The following is a 21,358-nucleotide window of genomic DNA, read 5'->3' as shown; positions in this document are numbered from 1 at the left end:
AATCTGAAATTAGCACCAACCAGTCAATTGTCTTAAACTCTTAAAAGAATTTTTTTTATAATTGGTCTCTCTCTTAATGTGCATCTATATTCTGTATTGCACCAACTATCATCCCATTTAAAAAATAGCAGATATTTTTATAAAGATAACTTTTATTTAAAGAGGATATTATAAACCGTAAAATAATTTGACATATTTGACGGAATATATTTGACTGAATTATTTAAGAGTTAAGACCAATATATTTTGTCTCTCGTAATTTATGGCCAAATTTGAGGCCCCAAAGAAGAAGAAATTAGTAATTTGATGTCCTTAATGAAGAATGGAAGGACCCGTTGTATTTGGCAACCTGGTAGCACGCAGAAATGAAGTGAATAAATGCAATGCTCTTGAAGGTTGTGAGTAAGGAACCATGTGAGCAGCTCCTCTTACAGTTGCAAAAGTCAACGAATTCCCATATTCTGTCACCCAACCTCCAACCTATATTCAACCCAACACCATCACACCAATCAAATCTTCTTTCATGCCCAAATACAAAATGTTTTTTCTACTCACTTTTTTTCCATAGCAAATGGACTGAGTCGAGTCAATATATGAGAAAGAGTAGATATGTTTTGAAAAGAGATAAGCTAAAAACAAATGACTTTAGTTTGCGTTTTTATTTTCTATTTTTATTTTTAATATTTTTTATTTTTAAGATTTAGTGAAAGAAAAAAAAAAGAGAAAAGGACAAATAGGTCCTTGACCTTTTGTCCCGCGAACATTTTTGTCCTTAACCATTGAAAAATACTTTTAAGTCCCTGACCTTCACAAAACTTGGACGGATCAGTCCCTCCGTCCAAATGACTTCGCCAGGGACTGATCCGTCCAAATGTCTCCGTCAGGGACTGATCCGTCCAAGTTTTGTGAAGGTCAGGAACTTAAAAGTATTTTTCAATAGTCAGGGACAAAAATGTCCGCGAGGCAAAAAGTCAGAGACCTATTTGTCCTTTTCTCAAAGAAAAAATAGTTTAAAAAATAAAAATCATGTTTTCTCTTTTTTATCAAAATTCCAAAAAAAAAACATAACAGAAAATAAAAATGCAAATTAAATACACAAAATTTTGGAGTGCATTTGGTTAATGTCCCAAGGCAGTAGAGAAGGGGAAAGGGGGATAAATGACGCTTGATACTTTGATTGATAGAGGTATTTGACTTACTGAAAGAGAAGGTATAAGAAATCAACTTTTAGTTAATTAAAATTAACCAACTTTTCTTTAGGGTTTATAATTTATTGTCTAGAATTAAAGATTTATCAATTAGAATTTAGAATTTAAAATAAACAAAATAATTTTAAAAAATTTGACTGATATTAGCTGAAAAAATTGGTTCCTTGGCATTACTAATGAAATTACATTCCCAAAATGTCACTTTTTTCTTCTAATATTCCCATTTGACCTCTTTAAAATATTCTTATTTTAATTTCTGTCTAATATAATGAAACACAATATTTGTTGAGGAGAGATTTGAATGCTAATAGAATAACATAGCTAACACTTAACTTCTACTAACTAACTTTGGCGCCATATGCATATGGCTTATGAAATGCTTGAAACTGAAAAAGAAACAGCTTACATACCTGGCCTTTGTGGAACCAAGCTCCATAAGGAACTGTAACCTTCAGGTGTAATTCGTGAGCTAGCTCACGAATTAGCATTCGAGATCCCAACAACGGCACAACCGAATCTTGGTCGCCACTGTCATCATTTGACCATCAACAATTAGACCAAATTTTTTTTTTTTTACCAAAGATAGGGAAACTCGAACCCGCAATCTCTAGATGAGTATCGAGAGACTATGTCATTTGAGTGATAGCTTGTTGGCGAACAATTAAATCACAATTAAAAAACAATTATCTCTACAATTTATAATAACAGTCAGAAAATTACATATTTATATATGTTTATGCATGTTTATAGTTTCCAATAGAGAAATCAACTATCAAAACAATAAAACATTGCACATCAAAGTAATCAAACAGTTTTATAGTAGAATAATCAAACTTTTCATGAACACAAAAAATGCATGCATAACAAGAGCATTTTGAATTAAATCTACCTGAAAATCCATATTGGGATATGGTTTTGAACTATCCTTTTGAGAATTGGAAGGATGTTGATGTTACCATCAGTTTCACTATAGTTTAGAACTCTGCACACATACACACACATCAAAAATACTATGTACGCACAAAAAATCAGCCAGCAAATTAGCTACCATATATTTGTATATAAATACATATGTTGTTTAATTTATTTTCAATGTGTATTTTGTATTTTGGTGAATACAGAACACGTAGATAGTTGCTTTTCTTTTCTATTTGAGACAAGGAAATAAAGAAGTAGTTATGCTGAAGTATGTGTTACTCACTGACTACACATGGACCAGCTATAAGGAAGTTTGGTGCGATTCGCATGGAGGGCCTTCTGAACCTCAGGAAGGTTGAAGTAAAATCGCCTTTCGAAACTCATACAGACATCAACACCTACACTTATTTTCGTAGCCTGCGTTTGTGCACAGCCACGATTAGTTTAATATTAGAGATAAAATCATTCATATTTCTGTCCAATAGTTTGCGCTTTCGAGAGAGAAAGTTCATGACATGGAATTAGAGATAATATGCCTAAGAAAACTCTTTGGACCAAAAAGATGCACATTCAAGAAAATTATTTTATGAACTCATTAAAATTAAACTATTATGATAGAGACAGAAGAGAAGCATACCATTTTTTTCAATCTCAACTCTTGTTCCACAATGGATGGATAACAAACATCAAGAATCACATCATATTCATTTATATAATCTCCCACTATACTATTCGCTTCGCGTATGGCGTTGGTGCATGAATGAGAAACATTGTGAGGATTTTCATACACATAATCATCGAAGTCGCAATCATTCATAATAGCAAGTCCAACTTCATCAGAAATCATTCCATGGGACCAAAAGTATTCGTATGTTGCTGGTATATCGCGATCAAGTCTTAGAAGTGGGTTTCCAATCTAACAAGCAAAAGTAAGATGAACAAAAACTTGTCCTGAAATTATGCCTAAAGAGTAAAGATGTATCAAATGAATTGAATCTTACAGCAACCCCTTTAATGTTGAATTTGAAACCAGTTGAACGAGCATTATGATCCAGTAGAGCATTAGTTAACTGTGGTATGTAGTGTCCTGTGGAAGATTATCAGATTTATCATGAGACTAAGGCAACAGGAAACCGGAAACAATATAAGAACACGAAAACTTGGAGGCCCTTTATCTCTAAATTCTTATAAATACAATTATCTCATTTGTTAGATATATAACCATTCGTGTACCTTATGTATCAGAGCTTTTATGACCAAAAATTCTAGAACTCAATCCTTGTTACTCTATTTTTCTCAATAAAAATAAAATTTCAGCACAGGGCAAAAAATGGACTAGTGCATCATAATCCATGCTTCAAGCCGAAAGAGAGTCTCTTGCATTGCATGAGGGAATTGTATCCCTCTACCTAATAGCTTAAACTTTTAAAGGAGATGGTTTCGTGATAGGATGATAAATTGTTCTGGAGTGAAAAGATTAGATATATGAAATCTCTTTTCAAATTATCAGTTGCATAGTAATTAAACTCTAATTTTATTTGTATATCATCCTTGGACACCCTTGAAGATGTGTGAAGTCAGAAATACATTAAGAAAGAAAAAAAGAACTGCAAAGAAAATTTTAAGTGCTTTTATCAGTTGAATAAAACAATATCCAGAACCTGCATAGCTTTCTCCTGTGAGGAACAGCTCTCTTGATCTGTATGATGGGAACTTCTCGTACCATTTCAGCATGAACAAATACATATCATTGGCTGCAAAATCAAGAAATCATGTGACACAGTTCTAATCTTTAAATTAAACATTTATTTCAAACAAGAGTATTAAGAATATTAGACGAAATCGAAGAATTTGAAACAGGCAACTCCTTACCGGTGGACGCATCCCCAGCATTATAATCTGAAGTTGTATTTGAGTATGACCAACCAACTCCAGCAGGAGACTCCACAAACAGAAGGTTGGATGCTATGATTATCAAAAATTTAATATCACCAATCAATGTAGACAGAAAATCTCCATTATCATAAACTAAGACACTACTTTTGTTCTATATGTTGATACCTTTGTTCCATGACTTAGAATTTCTTCTTAGACCACGTCCATCTCCTTTAGGAAAAAAGGGTCCCAATTCAGTAAATGCACCTCCTCCAATGGAAGAACACCCTGGACCTGAACCAAAAAGGATGATGAAAACTTAGCTGAAATGATTTCATGTATTATGCATAGTGTAAGAACACTCCTTAAGACATAATAGACATAATTTCAAATACAATACTTGAAGTGTAACAACAATCAATTATGCTACGTGTACACAAAAAATCAGTTACGCAACAATCTTTGGTTTTTTATATGTGGGGACTTGAAATCTAAGAAATGAATTAATGTAAAGTATTTGATATTCCGATCGACCATATATTAGTTAATAGTCATACCAAAAAAGAAAATCAAATTTTAATAATTAAAAAAGATAATACAAATGAATACATAAAACATTTCAACAAAAAAAAAATATATGAAGATATCTGTGTATAAGTTTTATGATGGGATAAGTTGGGACATGTTTGAATAAAGAAATAAAGAAATAATAAAACTGAGTTTGGAGAAAGCTTTTGTCCTCAAGTGATTAACCAACGGGATCCGTGAAAGGTGCACAGAATGGAATCAAACAAGATATTTTATTCAACTCACAAGATAGATAGTTAGATACCACAAAAGTAATTTAAAATAAAATAAAGTGAAGCAAAGAAGAGAGAAGAAGATAAGACAAAAATAAGAAAAGAAAAAGAGAGGAGTAGCAATGCAACCTCCATTGAGCCAAAGAGTGAGGGGCTTATTGTGAGGATGAAAAGCAGCTTCAACAAAATAGTAGAAGAGGCTTCTTCCATGGTTGGAATCAATATCAACATAGCCAGCATATTGGTTGAAGTCAACTTTGGGTTGTCCAGGAAGGTTGACCACCAGATCCTCAGATGGGTACCCATTTCCTCCCAACACTCTCACTACCAAGATCAAGATCCCAACTAACCAACACCTGCTTCTGCTTCTACTTCTACTCATCTTCCAACAACAACCAATACTGCCCTTAGTTGAAACCTACCCTTTATCCATTTCCCTCTCACTTTTTTATACTTGCTCTTCTTGCTGCTTCTTTCTCAAAATGAATATTTTTTCTTTTTTTAGGTTGATTCCAAAATTAATATCTTTTGCTATGTTGATTCATCTAAAGAACTTGTCTAAATACATTAAGTTCTTGATAAGCTTAGAAAATAAAAAATGCTTATTTTCAAAAGAAAATATAAATATATATTAATGACTGAATTGTTATTTTGGCCTGTTAAAAAAAAATAATTTTGATAAAATGATCCTTTTAAAAAATGACTTTTGCCTCTTCAGATATGATTTCAATTTGAAAAAATAATTTTTTTTACAACGACAAACTTATCTATATATTATCTATTATATTATATCATTAAAATCAAATTTTTATACTTAATGATAGAACTAAAATAGAATATTTTCTACAAAGTATTTTTTAATTTATTTTTTAATCCATTAAATTTAATCAATTAAAATAAATTAATTATATTAACTAATTAATTAGATAAATTATTTTTTATTTATTTTTTTAATTCAATACATTAAATCAATTATACTAATTATTTGTATCAACTAATAAATTTAATTAATTTTTTAAAAATATTTTTATTTAAATTACTTTATTTATTAAAATGCATTAATTATAATTAATTAATTATTTCTAATATAAAAATATAAAATTCTATTCGTTCTATTCTTATTTTATTATTATAAAAAATTATATATATTAAAAAAAATTATTTTTTTACCAATTATTCTTTCATTAGATAGCTTTACAGTAATACATTTATTTTTTTGCTTTCTATGTAATATTTTTACTCTTTGATTCTTTGATAAACTATAAACCATGATTAAATATTATTGTAGTGTATCTTTTCTATTTTTTATATTATTATAGTGGGGAGATTATGCCATTTGAGCTATTACTTTTTGGCCTTTACAGATAGCATGTTGAGTCTTCTCAATATTAAAATCACATCCCTTATATGTTTAATTTCATTGATTTATTAATCACGTGAAAACAAATTTAATTGTTACTAATCCATATCCAATGGTATGAAAATTATTAATTTCTTAATTTTTTATTTATTTTACGGTGAATCAATAATATTTTAAAATGTGAATTACTATGATAAGATACCACTTTATAAGCACAGACAGTTAGACATTAAACATACCTCGTTTCATCATACAACAGTCACCAAACATTATACAAATATGGTTTTTGCCATCTTTTATTACAAAGATGAGACTCAATACACAAATTAATAAATTTTTTTTATCTCAATTTAAATTGATAAATAAAAAATATTTAAATAAAAAGCCCAAATTTTCATTCCAAGTTTTATATTAATTGAATTTAAAGATTTTATTTTTTATTTTTATATGTATTATATACTTCATATTAGCAGTTAGTGACATAACCATATATATACATGATTTTTACTATTTGTGTATCAAATATTAGAAATAGTTTTTAAAAGTTATAATTTACTTTTTTTATCTGTATATTCAACTTTTAATAATAATTTTTATTTATTTATAAATAGTTTATTTCCAAATTTAATATACATTTGATAAAAAATATTACATATTTTTAGGATTTTTTAATTATGTTTTATTGTTTTTAATGGATTCTTGTGGTAGAGAATAATTAATATTTATGATAGTCTAAAATGAGAAAATAAAAATATAAGATATTAATACTTTGGATTCTTCGAAGTATGAATTTTAAAGTAAATATGATTATAAATCTTTATTTTGCTATTTTTTTATTATTTTATTATTTTGTTTACTAACGTTTTAAATTTTTTATTAAAAAACAATTTTATCAAAATTTATTTTTTTAGATTAAAATAATAATTTATTATAAATTAATCTTATCTAGGACCCTCCTTCTTAAAAACTAGAAAGGTTAACTTTGTAACTTTATTTTTATTTTATAAATCTTGTTAGCTAGAACACTTGTTAAGAATATTATATATAAACTTTTTAGCATATTGAATAGTTAAAAGACATTGGAAGAATTAAAAATTTATCTGTTTACTCTTTTATATGTGTTCTACTGTTTTCAAAACATTTGGTAATTAATTGTTATTTTATTCTCAAGGTACAAAAGAATGAATGAATTAAGGAACTTTTTTAGGTGAAAAAAAATATAATTCGGACTTTGAAGGACCAGACAATAAATAAAAATATCCAAAAATATAAAGGCCAATAATTCATAAATATTAAACTGTAGTAATTAGAGCAAATTTGATTATATAAGTTAACCTTTTTTTTTTTTTTTTGAAAGAAAGCTCAACACTACAAGTGGAGCATAAAGACGTCTTACCATAAGAACAAATAAAATAAATGAACAAGGAAGACTACCACCTAATTAAGAATAAGGATATCCCATTGTCATCTCCGGCATAGCTATCAACAACAAAAGGGATCTACACCAATCCACTCCCTGTCATAAAGCACATGTTGATTATCTCCTCAATCCTACTACTTTTATTCTGGAAAATTCTTCTATTCCTTTCTAACCATATGTTCCAAATTATAGCACAAAAACACACTATTCACCTCTTGCACTCCTCCTTTCTAGTATGTAACTCAGTCCAGCTTAAAAAATGCTCCTTTAACGTATCCGGGTAAGACCATTACCTACCAACATAAGACATCCAAGTTAACTTTATAGTCATCCCTAATATTATCCTTCTTGCAATAACCTTTGTTTTTATCTTAGTCTTTTTTTTTTTTTTTGGTCTATTATATATACTGTTTTTTTTATTATTGTTATAATTATTATTTCACTTATTATTGTTGTTATTGTTTTTATTAGTGTCATTATTATGATATTATCGTTACTGTTATTATTATAATATCTCTATTATCATTATTATTGTTATAATTAGTATTAGTATTATTTTGATTATCAAAATTACTATTACTATTATTTTTATTATTATAATCGTTAATGTTATTATCATTGTTTTAATTGCCAATATTACAATAATAATAATAATAATAATAATAATAATAATAATAATAATAATAATAATAATAATAGTAGGTTGTAGGCCTAATATATAAGAATGACTCTAAAAAATTAAAATTAAAAACCGTAATTGTAAGTTCTAATTCGAAGACGTATATTTAATTTTTTAATAAAGAATTGTTATTTTATTAGAATATGATCATTATTTTTTTTTATTTTGTATATCTATCTATTTAGCTAATATATTTGGAGCGGCTTTTAATTCAGATTTTTAAAGAATTCATTTTCTTCTTACAATTAGTATTTTGTTTCATCGAAATAAAATTAATTAATAATTTATTATTCACTATTACTTCATTCTTTATTTACTCGAGAATTAAAGCACAAAGAACTAATAACACTACAAAATATCATACAATTTACGGTGACGAAAATTGGTTTTATTGATCTATTCTAATAGTTCAATTTTTCTTAAATAGTAACCTCGTTTTTTCATTAAAGAGAGGATATTACATTTGTAACTTCACGGTTATTATTAAAATAATAAATGAATTAAAAAATATTTTTCTATTTTTTTTTTGGATATAGAATTTTTTTATTCTTTTTTTTTTGGGACTGAAAATTTTTTATTCTTAATTGTAAATATATATTTCTTTTTTTTTTTCCAAAGATAGTAGGTTATATTTCATTAATTATTGAAAAATGAAATACAAAGATGTCCAAAAGCAGGACAGCATAATGAAAAGTGAGGATTCATCCAACGGTGCGTGGTCGAAAAACGAAAAAAAAAAACTTAAAGAAGAAAGAATGATAAATCAAATTGAATGCAACTAAGAGCTTGCCTCATGGAGATGATGACCTAAACTGGGAGTTCTTTGAATTTCACGGAGCAACTTGACAGAGCTTGCTAGAATGGCAGACGGCATTGAAGTAGAACTTTCAAAAATCAACTTGTTGCGAGCTTTCCAGCAGTTCCAGCAAATGGTGGCAAGTAATTGAGGATTACGGTCAGCATTTTTCAACGGGTTAAGCATCTCTGTTGATGCAATCCACCATGTCCAAAAGTCATTAGGACTCTGAGGGGGAAGACAGTCACGAAGATAACTATGAGACCATACATCTTTAATTCTAGAGCAATCGATCAAACAATGAGTGACTGTTTTGGTTGCTTCATGACAGCAGGGGCATATTGGTGATATAGATGGGATGCGGTGATGAATCTGAGCAAGCACCGAAAACCAGCCATGGAGAGCTTTCCAGATAAATAGCTTAATTTTCTTAATTGTAAATATATATTTCTTTTTTTAGTCGAATAAAAATATACTTTTTTATCAATGAATAAATATATACTTCAAACAACTACCATTTAATCATCCAATAAAAACAGAAAATTAAAAAAATAGATCAAATAAATTTTTTTTACAATAGTTTAAGCCAATAAAAATATAATTGGATACTTTCTGTTAAAAAGGACCTGTTATAAAAAAAAAAAAAAAAACGTCTACTAAAATCTAATAAACTTTTAACCCCATTTATCAATATTCCAATCTAACCAATATTAATTTTAGTTTACAATTACATTAATTTATAGATCACATATAACACAAACAATATTTCATATACGAAACCAACTTCCACCACACAATTAAAATATTTCTACGCAGTTCTTAAAAGACCAGATACAAGTTTCTCCACCATAAACATTCCCATGTATTAATAAGACAACTATCAAGTATCAACCATCATTTTATAGACAACTAGATAAGTATGGGTATCACTATCATTAATGATCGAATATTAACCTTAAGAGTTAAGAGGCACGTGAGTCATGGGACGGCCGACGGCCCATAATTTTTTAAGTATCACTATCAAATATTGTTTTTAGTTTGCATATTATTAATATTAAAGTGATCAATTAAATTTATTATTTCTGCTAATATTTAACTAATTTTAAATATTAAAAATTAAATGTTAAACTTTAAATTTTAAATAATAAATAATAAATTTTAATAAAATAAAAAAAAAGTATTTATATCTAGACTCTAAATACTAAATCTAATAACAACAAATACAATAAAAGAAAAGTCTCTCCTATCAAGACATAAATGATGGTGGAACTTTTTACATAGTCAAGAAAAAAGGTATAACAGTCATGTTCTACTTCAGAGCTTTTTGTATAGTGAATGCTTTATGAGTTAGCATTTTTTCTATTAAAAATGCTTTTTAAATAGATACTTTTAACAAAAGTACTTTAGGGCTTTTAACAAACATGCACTGCTTTTTTTAAGTACGCTAAAAAAAATTTGTTTTCCTATGAGTTTTGAAACCGTCTTAAACGATACTGAAAGAAATCTCCCAAAGAGAAAGACCTGGTGGCTATGAGCACTAAGAAGGTAAAAATAGACGGGATGAAAAATCAGGAACAGACAGAAGAAATAATGGAAGATGCCATTAATAACGTTGTGGAGACAGAAACCAATCCTCTCCCCAATCTGATGGAGGCTCAGGAAGGGAATATTGGTGGAGAAAACATAAGGCAAAAGAGATCCTACTGAGATATGGTGATTGGCAATTGTTTTGACAATCTCGACCCAAAAGAAATAATTGAAATGGTTGCAGAGGAGTACATGTTGAATCAAGACTCCTTGGAAGCCAAGAAAAATTTGGAGACTCCCTTCAATCCCAAACCAACGATTGAAGTCACTTTGGAGGAGTATGATGATTGGTGCAGACCATGAAAACTATCACTGATAGTGAAACCCCTTGGTAAAAGCCTTAACCTCCAAGCTATGGAGAGATGGATTCTCAAAAAGTGGGTTAGGAAAGATGTGGTTCGAGTCATGGATCTTGAAAAGAACTTCTTGATTCGTTTCTCTAACTAAGAAGACTACTCGTATGCCCTCTTCGAGAGACCTTGGATGATAGCGAATCACTACCTCCTAGTACAGTGTTGGAGACCCCTATTTATGCCACAAGGTATAGATATATGCAAAGTAGCTGTCTGGGTCAGAATTCCAAATCTTCCAGCGGAACTCTACAATAAATACTTTCTTTAGAAGATAGAAAAAGACTTAGGTACAATGTTGAAGATTGATGAGCTTACATCGATACATTTTAGAGAAAAATTCGCTCGCATATATGTGAAAATTGATCTAAGGAAGCAAATTGTACCTTCTTTCACGGCTCTGAAGAAAGGATTCAAGCTCGAATACGAAGGGCTCCATCAAATATGTTTTAAGTGTGGGCGATACGGACATAGGATGAAAATGCCCAGAATTTGTGGAAAAAATGCTCAAACAAGGGTTTCAGACAGTCACGGACAGTGGCCAGATGCCAAAACACGGAGGAGAAGACGAAAATACGATAACCTAATGGGATCACCAGAAACGAAAATCCTTAATGGGAAGGAGGATATTATAGTACAAAATCAGGGATTACAGGTTGAGGCACAAGAATCAACAGTAAAGGAAAGTAATAATCCTACTATTAACGAGGAAAGAAAAAATAACAAACTCACCATTAATGAGAATCCTTTTGGACCGTGGATGCTTGTCAAACGAAATCCTAGAAGGAGTAAAATCAGAATGGAAAAATCTGCGAAAGCAAAAAAGAAAAATTTTTATAGTTCCAAATTTCAAGTCTTATCATAGGAAACTTTTGATGACAATAATGAGAGCATGCAAGAAAAGATTGCAGACAGAAATGGAAATAATCAGAATCCAATCAAGGCAAACGTGCAAGATCAAGGAAAACATGACAATAATGCTTACAAGCATAACCATAGACTGCAAGTCCAAAAGAGTCATCCAAAAAGTAAGACAGCCACCTCAAATTTGAAGGCGAAAACCCAGGACATAGGAAAGAAAAAAGTCCCAACCAAAATCAACACCAAAACAAATCAAGCATCACTCAAAACCATGAGAAGCCAAATAATCAGAACCAAGTAGATATCATGGAGCATACACATAATAAAGAGAAACAGAAAAATAGCCACCAGAATTACTGGAGAAGCTTTAGTTTACTCCAAAAGAAATTAGCCAAAGAACATAACAATAGAAGACACATCTCTTCCTCTGGTATCAGGGACCATGCCACAATGTCAATTATATCGAGATTCATAGGAGGATAGGATACAGAACATGGAGGCAGCAGTGCAGCCAATAACGCAATCGATCTAGGAGACAAACAGCAGAGCTCTGTGTCAGAAGATATGGTCATCAAGGATTGGTATGAGGATAGAGATGAATCTCCCTCAAGCCCAAAGCTAATGGAGGCTTGATTACCTGCACCATCAGGAGAACTCTGAACTCTTTCTCTTTGTTTGTTTTAATGAATTTTATTATTTGAAATTGTAGAGGAACTGCCTCTAGAGGATTTTTTATTATTATTAAAGATATGACTTATAGATACAATGCTAATTTATTTGTGCTTTTGGAAACTCATGTATCAAGACACAAGGCTGAAAATATTATTAAAAGACTAGGCTTTGACTCTTGGTGCATCAGTGAAGCTGTTGGCTTTGCTGGCGACATTTGGTGTTTTTGGAATAAAGCTTTTTGGAATGTTGAACCTATCTCTATTCAAGATCAGCTTATACACATGAGAATCATAAATTCAGATAATACTTGGTGGTTTATAGCTGTATATGGAAGTTCGCACCTAGCTAATAGAAGGAGGTTTTGGAACTACTTGGAGGAGTTGTGATACGTGCTTCAAATGTTCATTATATGAAGAGTTCAAGTGTTATTTAAAAAATATTAATTTACATTTTTAGAATGTTTTAATTTAATTTGATATATTTTGATTTTATTTATTTAATTACTAGATTGGGTCTTATGTTTGTGGGTTTAGGGTTTTCTATATTTTAACCTGATAAGAGATTATAAATACCTCATAAACTAGGGTAGTCATAATAGAGAATGATTTAGAGGTTTAAAAATCCCTTTTTGGTTTCGTGATGAAACCATGATGTAGACAATTGAAGTTGAGGAGTCCCTCTCTTGTTGTATGAGGGAATTGAGTAGCAGGTTGAGGAGTCCCTTCGATTCAATTTCCAAACTATGGCATTGACAAGTTAGATTGAGAAGTCCCTTTCTTGTTACGTCAAGAAATTGGGTAGAGAGTAGAGTAATTCTTTCTGTACTCAAGTTCAATCTATCCTTTTTGTTTCTATTTCAATTTCAATGTATCTTCTTTTATTCAGTTTGAATCATTATCTTCTTGTTATTTTTTATTTATTTATCATTTGGTATCAGAGCTCACGTATTAGATTAATTCTTATTAATCTATATTTGTTCTTCTTTTATCATAAAAAAAAAGAGTTCAATGTCTATCACGTCTTTCTTTATGTTCTTGAGTTCTTGTTTTTCATTTGCCTTTCATTATTGTTGATTTTATTGTTTAAAAAAAAGTATATAGTGCAAAAAAAATAGAAAAATATACAAAAAGAGAAAGAAAATAAGACAAAAAAATATATTTCTTGTAATTATTGTCCTTTTTATACACTATTTTTCCACCTACAAGATTCGAAAACGAATCTTTTTTGAAGATGAGGAAAATGATACGTGCTTCAAATGTTCGTGATACGAAGAGTTCAAGTGTTATTTTGAATATATTAATTTAAAATTTTAGAATATTTTAATTTAATTTGATGTATTTTAATTTTGTTTATTTAAGTAATAGATTGGGTCTTATGTTTATGGATCTAGGATTTTCTATATTTTAATCTAATAAAATGTTATAAATACCTCATAAACTAGAGTAGTCTAATAGAGAATGATTTAGAGGTTTAAAAACTCCTTTTTGGTTTCGTAATGAAACTATGATGTGGACAATTGAAGTTGAGGAGTCCCTCTCTTGTTGCATCCGGGAATTGAATAGAAGGTTGAGGAGTCCCTTCGATTCAATTTTCAAATTATAGCGTTGACAAGTTAGGTTGAGGAGTCCCTTTCTTATTGCGTCAAGAAATCGGGTAGAGAGTAGAGTAATTCTTTCTGTACTCAAGTTCAATCTATCCTTTTTGTTTCTATTTCAATTTCAATGTATCTTTTTTTATTCAGTTTGAATCTTTATCTTCTTGTTATCTTTTATTTATTTATCATTTGGTATCAGAGCCCAAGTATGTATTAGATTAATTCTTATTAATCTATATTTGTTCTTCTTTTATCATAAAAAAAAAGTTCAAAGTTTGTCACGTCTTTCTTTATGTTCTTGAGTTCTTTTTTTGTTTGCATTTCATTATTGTTGATTTTATTATTTAAAAAAATATACAGTGAAAAAAAGTAAAAAAATAGAAAAATATACAAAAGGAGAAAGAAAATAAGACAAAGAAAAAAAGAAATTATCTTTCTTGTAATTATTGTCTTTTTTATATACTATTTTTTCACCTACAAGATTCGAGAACAAATCTTTTTTGAAGAGGAGGAGAATGATACATGTTTCAAATGTTCGTGATATGAAGAGTTCAAGTGTTATTAGAAGATATTAATTTATATTTTTAGAATATTTTAATTTAATTTTGATGTATTTTAATTTTATTTATTTAATTATTAGATTGCGTCTTATGTTTGTGGACTTAGGGTTTTCTATATTTTAACCTAATAAGAGGTTATAAATACCTCATAAACTAAGGTAATTATAACAGAGGATGATTTAGAGGTTTAAAAACTCCTTTTTGGTTTCATGATGAAACCATGATGTGGACAATTGAGGTTAAGGAGTCCCTCTCTTGTTGCATCGGAGAATTAGATAGAAGGTTGAGGAGTCCCTTCAATTCAATTTCCAAACTATGGCATTGACAAGTTAGGTTTAGGAGTCTTTTTCTTGTTGTATCAGAAAATTGGGTAGAAAGTAGAGTGATTCTCTTTGTACTCAATTTTAATCTATCTTTTTTGTTTATATTTCAATTTCAATGTATCTTTTTTATTTAGTTTGAATCCTTATCTTCTTGTTTATCTATTATTTTTATCATTTGGTATCATTTGAAGCACGTATCAAGTTGGCTAATAGCATTTGAGAACCATGGCGTATTATAGGATATTTTAATTCAATCCTTTCCTTAAATGACACTGAAAAGAGCTCTAACCTATCACAAGATCATGAAAGATTCCAATCTTGTATAAATAACTGCGGTATAAATTATTTGGATTTTTACCGGACCACCTTTTACTTGGAAAAGAGGGAATACAAAGAGGAGACTTGATAGATTTTTATGCAATCTTGAGTTCACCAATGCATTCCCTAATGTTAGAGGGAGACATTTACCTAAACTCAAGTCAGATTATCTTTCTATCCTGTTGAATTTTCACTTGACCAGTTCGGATAGGAAAAAGAGACCTTTAAAGCTCCTTGCACCGTGGTTATTGCACAAGGATTATAATAATCTTGTGAAAAATAATTGGGATAAGAATGGAGACCTCCTTATTAACATATCTTCCTTTGTTGACAAAGCTAAGATGTGGAACAAGAAGGTCTTTGGACATATTCTAAGAAAAAAGAATCGTATCATGCTGCGTATGGAGAAGATAAACCGTAAGGGCTCCTTTGGTTACAACCCTTTTTTGGAGAAACTACAAAAAGACCTCTGGAAAGAATATGAAAAAGTGGTTATCCAAGAAGATGTTTATTAGTAGCAAATGTCAAGATGTAATGTGACCAACTTTGGAGATAAGAATACAAAGTATTTTCACCAGAAAACTAATGACAGAAGAAGAAGAAACAAAATCACAGCTCTTAAAGATAGCAATGAAAATTGGATTGATAACCCTACTATCCTAAAAGAGATGGGAGTGTCTTACTTTAAAAATTTATACACTGTTAATGGTAACTATGTTTTTTTTTTCGATTACAGGTTCTTTTCCAGAATTTTTAGAACAGGGAGTAACTATGCTTAGTAACAATATCACTCTCGAAGAGATTAAGAATGCTATTTTTAATATGGAGGTTGAAAAGCACCGGATAAAAATGGCATCCCAGCTAAGTTCTTCCAATTTTCTTGAGATACTATTAAAGATTCTCTTTTATCTTGGGTTCAAAAAATTTTTTGAGATCCTAAACATATTAGGGACGTTAACCAAACGCTTATTTCTATTATCCCTAAAGTTCAGGCTCCAGAAAATTTTGTGCAGTTTAGACCTATAAGTCTTTGTAATGTGTGTTATAAAATTATCACTAAGATTATTGCCGAGAGATTTAAACTACACATGTCTTCTCTTATTACGGATAATCAAGCTAGTTTTGTTCCAGGAAGAGTAAGTGCGGATAACATCCTTGTTACTCTAGAAGTTATCCACACCATGAGAACTAGAAACTCAGGGACAGGATTGATGACAATAAAAATTGATCTTGAGAAAGCTTATAATAGATTGAGTTGGGATTTTGTCATGGAACCCTTAAAGATTGCAATATCCCAGAGAACCTGATTAAAGTGATCCATCACTATATTTTCACACCAACTATAAATGTCCTCTAGAATGGCTCACACTCAAAAGATTTTTACCCTACTAGAAGTATTAGACAAAGAGACCCCTCTCCCCTTATCTTTTTGTTCTATGTATTGAAAGATTATCCCACTTTATTACTTCTCTTATGAATAATAAGAAGTGGAAGCCTATTATTTTCTCTAGAGGCGGACTTAAGATTTCTCACCTTTACTTTGCAGATGATTTGATTCTTTTTGCTCAAGCTAATAATGAGCAAGTCTATGTCATCAAGGAAACCCTCAAAATTTTTTGTAAAAGTTCGGGACAAAAAATTAATTTTAAAAAATTTTGTGTTTTCTTCTCCAAGAACATCAACTATACTGTCAGACAGGATCTAAGCTTGCACCTAGGTAGGAACGAATCCATAAATCTAACAATGGAGGGGACGAAAATTAAAATATTGTATAATCAAATATAATATCATATATTTGATAATAGATATAATTATAATTAATCTTTTAAATAAAAAATTAATAAATACTTATCAAATAAAAGAATTATCTCAGTGTCTTTATAATTTTTTTACAATTTTTTATGATTTTACGTCTAATAAAATATAAAATTATCTATTTTTAAATATTTTGTTAATTAATTTACTTTAATAAGTATTAATTGTAGCGAGTTAAATTTTTATGTTTAATATCATTATAAAATATGACATAAAATAATATAAATTAATCTCACTAATAATTTTATTATGTGAATTTAAAATATACTAAAGTATTTTTATATAATAATAGGGGTAAAAAGTAATAAAAAAATAACTAAATTGTCAATTAAAAAAATAATATTATTATAAATAATATTAAAATATTTTTTATATAAGTATAGATGTTAAAATTAATTTTAAAAAATAAATATAAAAAACTCTAAATCAAATAAAAAATATAAATAATATAAATGTATATAGAGAAATTTAAACTCTAATACATAAAAAATACTAACTCTTTTTATTATTATTACGCTATTAAATTTTACTCTATATAATGCATCTATTATAATAGTATATGAGTTTAAAATTTGTTGGGGGCCAAGGCCACCACTTGCGCCCCTTGAGCCCGTTCCTGCACCTAGATATTAATCTAACCAATAATTTAAAAAAATATTTTAGTGTGTCTCTCATTCATGAAAGATGCAACAAGTAACATTTTCAATTTATTCTGGACAAGATGCACCAAAAGCTCAACTCCTGGAACAGAAAAACTCTTTTTCTTACCGAAAGATGTACTCTTGTTCAATCTGTCATCTCCACCACTCCAACCTACGTTATGAAAACTATGAAAATTCCTAGAGAAGTATGCAATCATATTGACAAAACTTGCAGAGACTTTCTTTGGGGATCAAGTGAGAGTGAGAGAAAAATTCATCTTATTAATTGGAATACAGTGTGCAGACGCAAGCATCAAGGAGGGCTTGGTATTCGAAAACCTCAAGAATCCAACTTCTTGTTCCTCATAAAGCTAGGTTGGAACTTAGTTACTAAGACTAATTCTCTATGGGTTAAATTGATGAAATAAAAATATGGATGCGGTGGTGATGCTCTTCGTAAAGTACACCAAAAGCCTAATTGTTCTAATGCTTGGAAGGGTATAGTCAAGGTATGAACTAGTTCAAGACCAGCATCGTCTGAAAGTTAGGTGATGGAAAACAGTTCGCTTTTGAGAGGACCATTGGATTTCAGAAATTGAATCACTAAAACCGTTTGCTTTGGGAAATCTTGCAATAGGTGATCTTGAAGAGAAAGTTAATAGGTCTGCCGACCAGAATGGTAATTGGAGGTGGAAAAAGCTTCACCGAATCCTTCCTGAGCACATTTTGGATGTCATTCGTCTCATGAAAGCCCCCAAATGAACATTGGGCCAGATAGTATAGTCTGGCTTCCAGAACCAGACGGAGAATTCTCTATTAAATCAGCCTATGAAGAGTTCTATAAGAGTAATGAGGATACGGATAACTATACCAAAAATATTTGGAAGCAAAAAATTTCTCAGAAGCTTAAAACCTTTCTTTGGCTCATTATGCATAAAGCTCTACTCACTAATTCTAAAAGACAGAAAAAGAGACTTACCAGTGATGCAAGCTATCCCAGATGTCTTGGTAAGGACGAAACGCTACTCCATGTGCTAAGGGATTGCCCTTACATCCGGAATGTTTGGATAAGCAGCGTCGACAGCACCGTGCAAAGAGACTTCTTCAATCAAGATCTTCACAGCTGGATGGGGAAGAATTTAAGCTTGGTGAATCGTAAATATAATGGGACCTCTTAGCCCATATACTTCATCACCGTGTGCAATGCAGCATCGTAAAATAGAAATGAATTGATTTTTAATCAAGAAAATATCCCTGGTAATAGTGTTGCTTACTTAGCGCAGAATCTTGCTAAAAGATATGAAGAGGTGAATTCATTATTCGAGACCAGTAAGAAAATGCTTACCTACACTAATAAGATGCAGCACATCGGTTGGGAGCCGCCGGAGGAAGGAGGCTATAAGCTCAACACGGATGGCTCCTTCTTATCAACTTCCATAACTGAAACTTATGGAGGATTAATTCGAGATTGTCACAGGTGTTTTGTAGTTGGATTTTGAATGAATGTTGGAAAGATCTCCATAACTAAAGCGGAGTTTTGGAACATCTACATTGGCCTGAAACTTACGACCGAACTTAACATCCAGAGCTTGATTATTTAAACTGACTCGATGTGTGCTTTCCGGCTCCTCCATGATCACCCTGTTCAACGGCATTCATCAACTTCCATTATTCGTGCAATTAGGACTTTGCTAGTTAAACCTGTGTATTTTCGAATGAGATATATTTTCAGAAAAACAAGCTTTTCGATAGACGCTCTGGCTAAGCATGCACATAAAAATCCCATGGCCTCTATCTTTTTGAACAAGCTCCTACTTTTATTTTCCTGCAACTAGATGCACATTTCTAAGATTCTCTATTATTTAGTTTTTGTTTTGTTTGGATCTGTGGCCCATTTTCACATAAAAAAAATAGGTATTTTTAACTAGAATACCAAAAAAATAATAGATGTCATCATGGCAAAATAATGATATAGAAAAGAATAGTATTTTAGTAATAAGGTTTAAAATGTATGATATTTTAATTGAAAAACTAAGAGATAGAATGAATGGAAAATAGACCGTGACTTCTTTAATTTTAAAAAAAATATTTTATTTCAATTGTAATTAGCTAAAATGTTATATGGTATATTTTATTTGTCAAATTAATAATATATAATAAATTTTAATTTTAATTATAATAAAAAATTTTATATTATATTTTAATTATTAAATTAGTAATTAGTAATAATATATAAGAAAAATAGAATAAATAAAAAATAATAAAACAAAAAATTTTAAAAAAAAATTTAAATTAAAAAAATTAATTTAATTATAATAAAAAATTATTATATAATATATTTTAATTATAAAATTAATAAAATATTAAAGAATTTGGCTAGGTGCTAAGTGCTAACAGCTTCCAATGGGTGCTTCTTGCTGTCAATGGTAGCCTTTGCTTGGCGAACATGTTGCAACAGATCTTGTTGTGAGGAAATGGAGAAAGGAAGCATGATGTATCCAATCCAATTTCCCCACCTCACTTTGGATTTTTCAGCCATCATATCTGCTACATCCTTACCAACATAATTAGTGTTCGACCAATGCCTGCTTAATTTTGCTTCAAAAAACAAAACAATCTTGCATATTAAATGGAGACAACGGTCAAATTAATTTTTAAGAGATGATTTATTTTTTAAAAAAATAAATTATTATATATATACATAAAAGACATAAACACTGTATTTATATAAGAAATAAATGATATTTATAATTATGGAAGATGTCTTTCGTATAATAAAAATATTCAAATTTTATATTAAAAAATTTTAAATTATTCTTCTCTCTACCACTATTTCCAAATTACTTATGGCATGCTGTTACACCTTTCTCTCTCACCGCTACTGTCATTATTGGCTGCTACTTCTCTATTTACAATAATCACCTGCCATTTTCAATTTCACATCAACACTAGACGCCACTTTCTCCAAATACCAAGTAGAAGTGGAATATTTTTTTAGAAGACAATAATAGAAACCTTGAATCCCTAAAAAAATAGAAGAATGCAATACAGTGAAAGAAGGCCAAAAAAAAAAGAAGAAGAAGAATAAGAGAGACAAAACAACAACAATGGTGATCAGTAACAAGCATTTTTTTAACAATCCAATCCAAGCTAATCTGTTTTCTCTGTTTTTACACAATTTGGCCTGGACCAATATGAACAATCCAAAGCATGATCCCATCATGACTATTCAAATCAACTACTTCTATTGCGGAGAAATTGCAATCGCACTCTGCGTTTTTTACAAATTCGACAACATTTCTACTCTCATCAATTTCGTCAATGTTTGAACCGCCATCACCAACCACCACCAAGATTAGAACCACCATAACTTTTTTCATATTTGGTAGGGGCGGTGGCGGTGGGGAGGGAGAGGTGCAGCAGTACGCCATGAGTAATTTGGAGACCGGTAGAGAAAAGGACAATTTGAAATTTTTGAATAATTTGTTAAGGTTTTGGTACTTTCATCTTTTGTAGTTACAAATGTCATTTCTTTCTTATATGTGTATATTTGTTAGCGTTTGTATTTTTCATAGATTTTA

The 21,358-nt window shown here is 30.0% G+C and overlaps 1 protein-coding gene across 2 annotated transcripts; it reads right to left on the bottom strand.

Annotated features, from left to right (window-relative positions):
* Positions 1–134: 134 nt before the first annotated feature.
* On the bottom strand, positions 135–6,125 carry LOC112755362 (serine carboxypeptidase-like 42). Of its 2 annotated transcripts, XM_025803405.3 has the most exons (10): positions 4,931–6,125; positions 4,188–4,295; positions 3,999–4,091; positions 3,788–3,880; positions 3,128–3,213; positions 2,764–3,042; positions 2,410–2,543; positions 2,098–2,190; positions 1,619–1,736; positions 135–480 (listed from the first exon to the last, which is right to left on the bottom strand). In XM_025803405.3, exons 1-10 carry the CDS (start codon positions 5,181–5,183, stop codon positions 313–315), a joined length of 1,425 nt encoding a protein of 474 aa, XP_025659190.1. In that variant the 5' UTR covers positions 5,184–6,125; the 3' UTR covers positions 135–312. The 2 variants fall into 2 exon arrangements, with proteins under 2 accessions (XP_025659190.1, XP_025659191.1); XM_025803406.3 differs by lacking the exon at positions 2,764–3,042.
* Positions 6,126–21,358: the final 15,233 nt, after the last annotated feature.

Source organism: Arachis hypogaea, chromosome 16 (assembly GCF_003086295.3).
Source record: "Arachis hypogaea cultivar Tifrunner chromosome 16, arahy.Tifrunner.gnm2.J5K5, whole genome shotgun sequence".
NCBI classification, from domain to species: domain Eukaryota; kingdom Viridiplantae; phylum Streptophyta; class Magnoliopsida; order Fabales; family Fabaceae; genus Arachis; species Arachis hypogaea.
The sequence above is the reverse complement of the archived record's forward strand: the minus strand, read 5'-3'. Positions and strand labels throughout refer to the sequence as shown.

Coding starts and splice junctions, on each gene's coding strand:
- LOC112755362 (XM_025803405.3), bottom strand. CDS start 5,183: ATGAGTAGAAGTAGAAGCAGAAGCAGGTGTTGGTTAGTTGGGATCTTG. Junction 2,544..2,763: donor AGTTGAGATTGAAAAAAATG/GTATGCTTCTCT, acceptor GCACAAACGCAG/GCTACGAAAATAAGTGTAGG. Junction 1,737..2,097: donor ATCCCAATATGGATTTTCAG/GTAGATTTAATT, acceptor AAATGATGACAG/TGGCGACCAAGATTCGGTTG.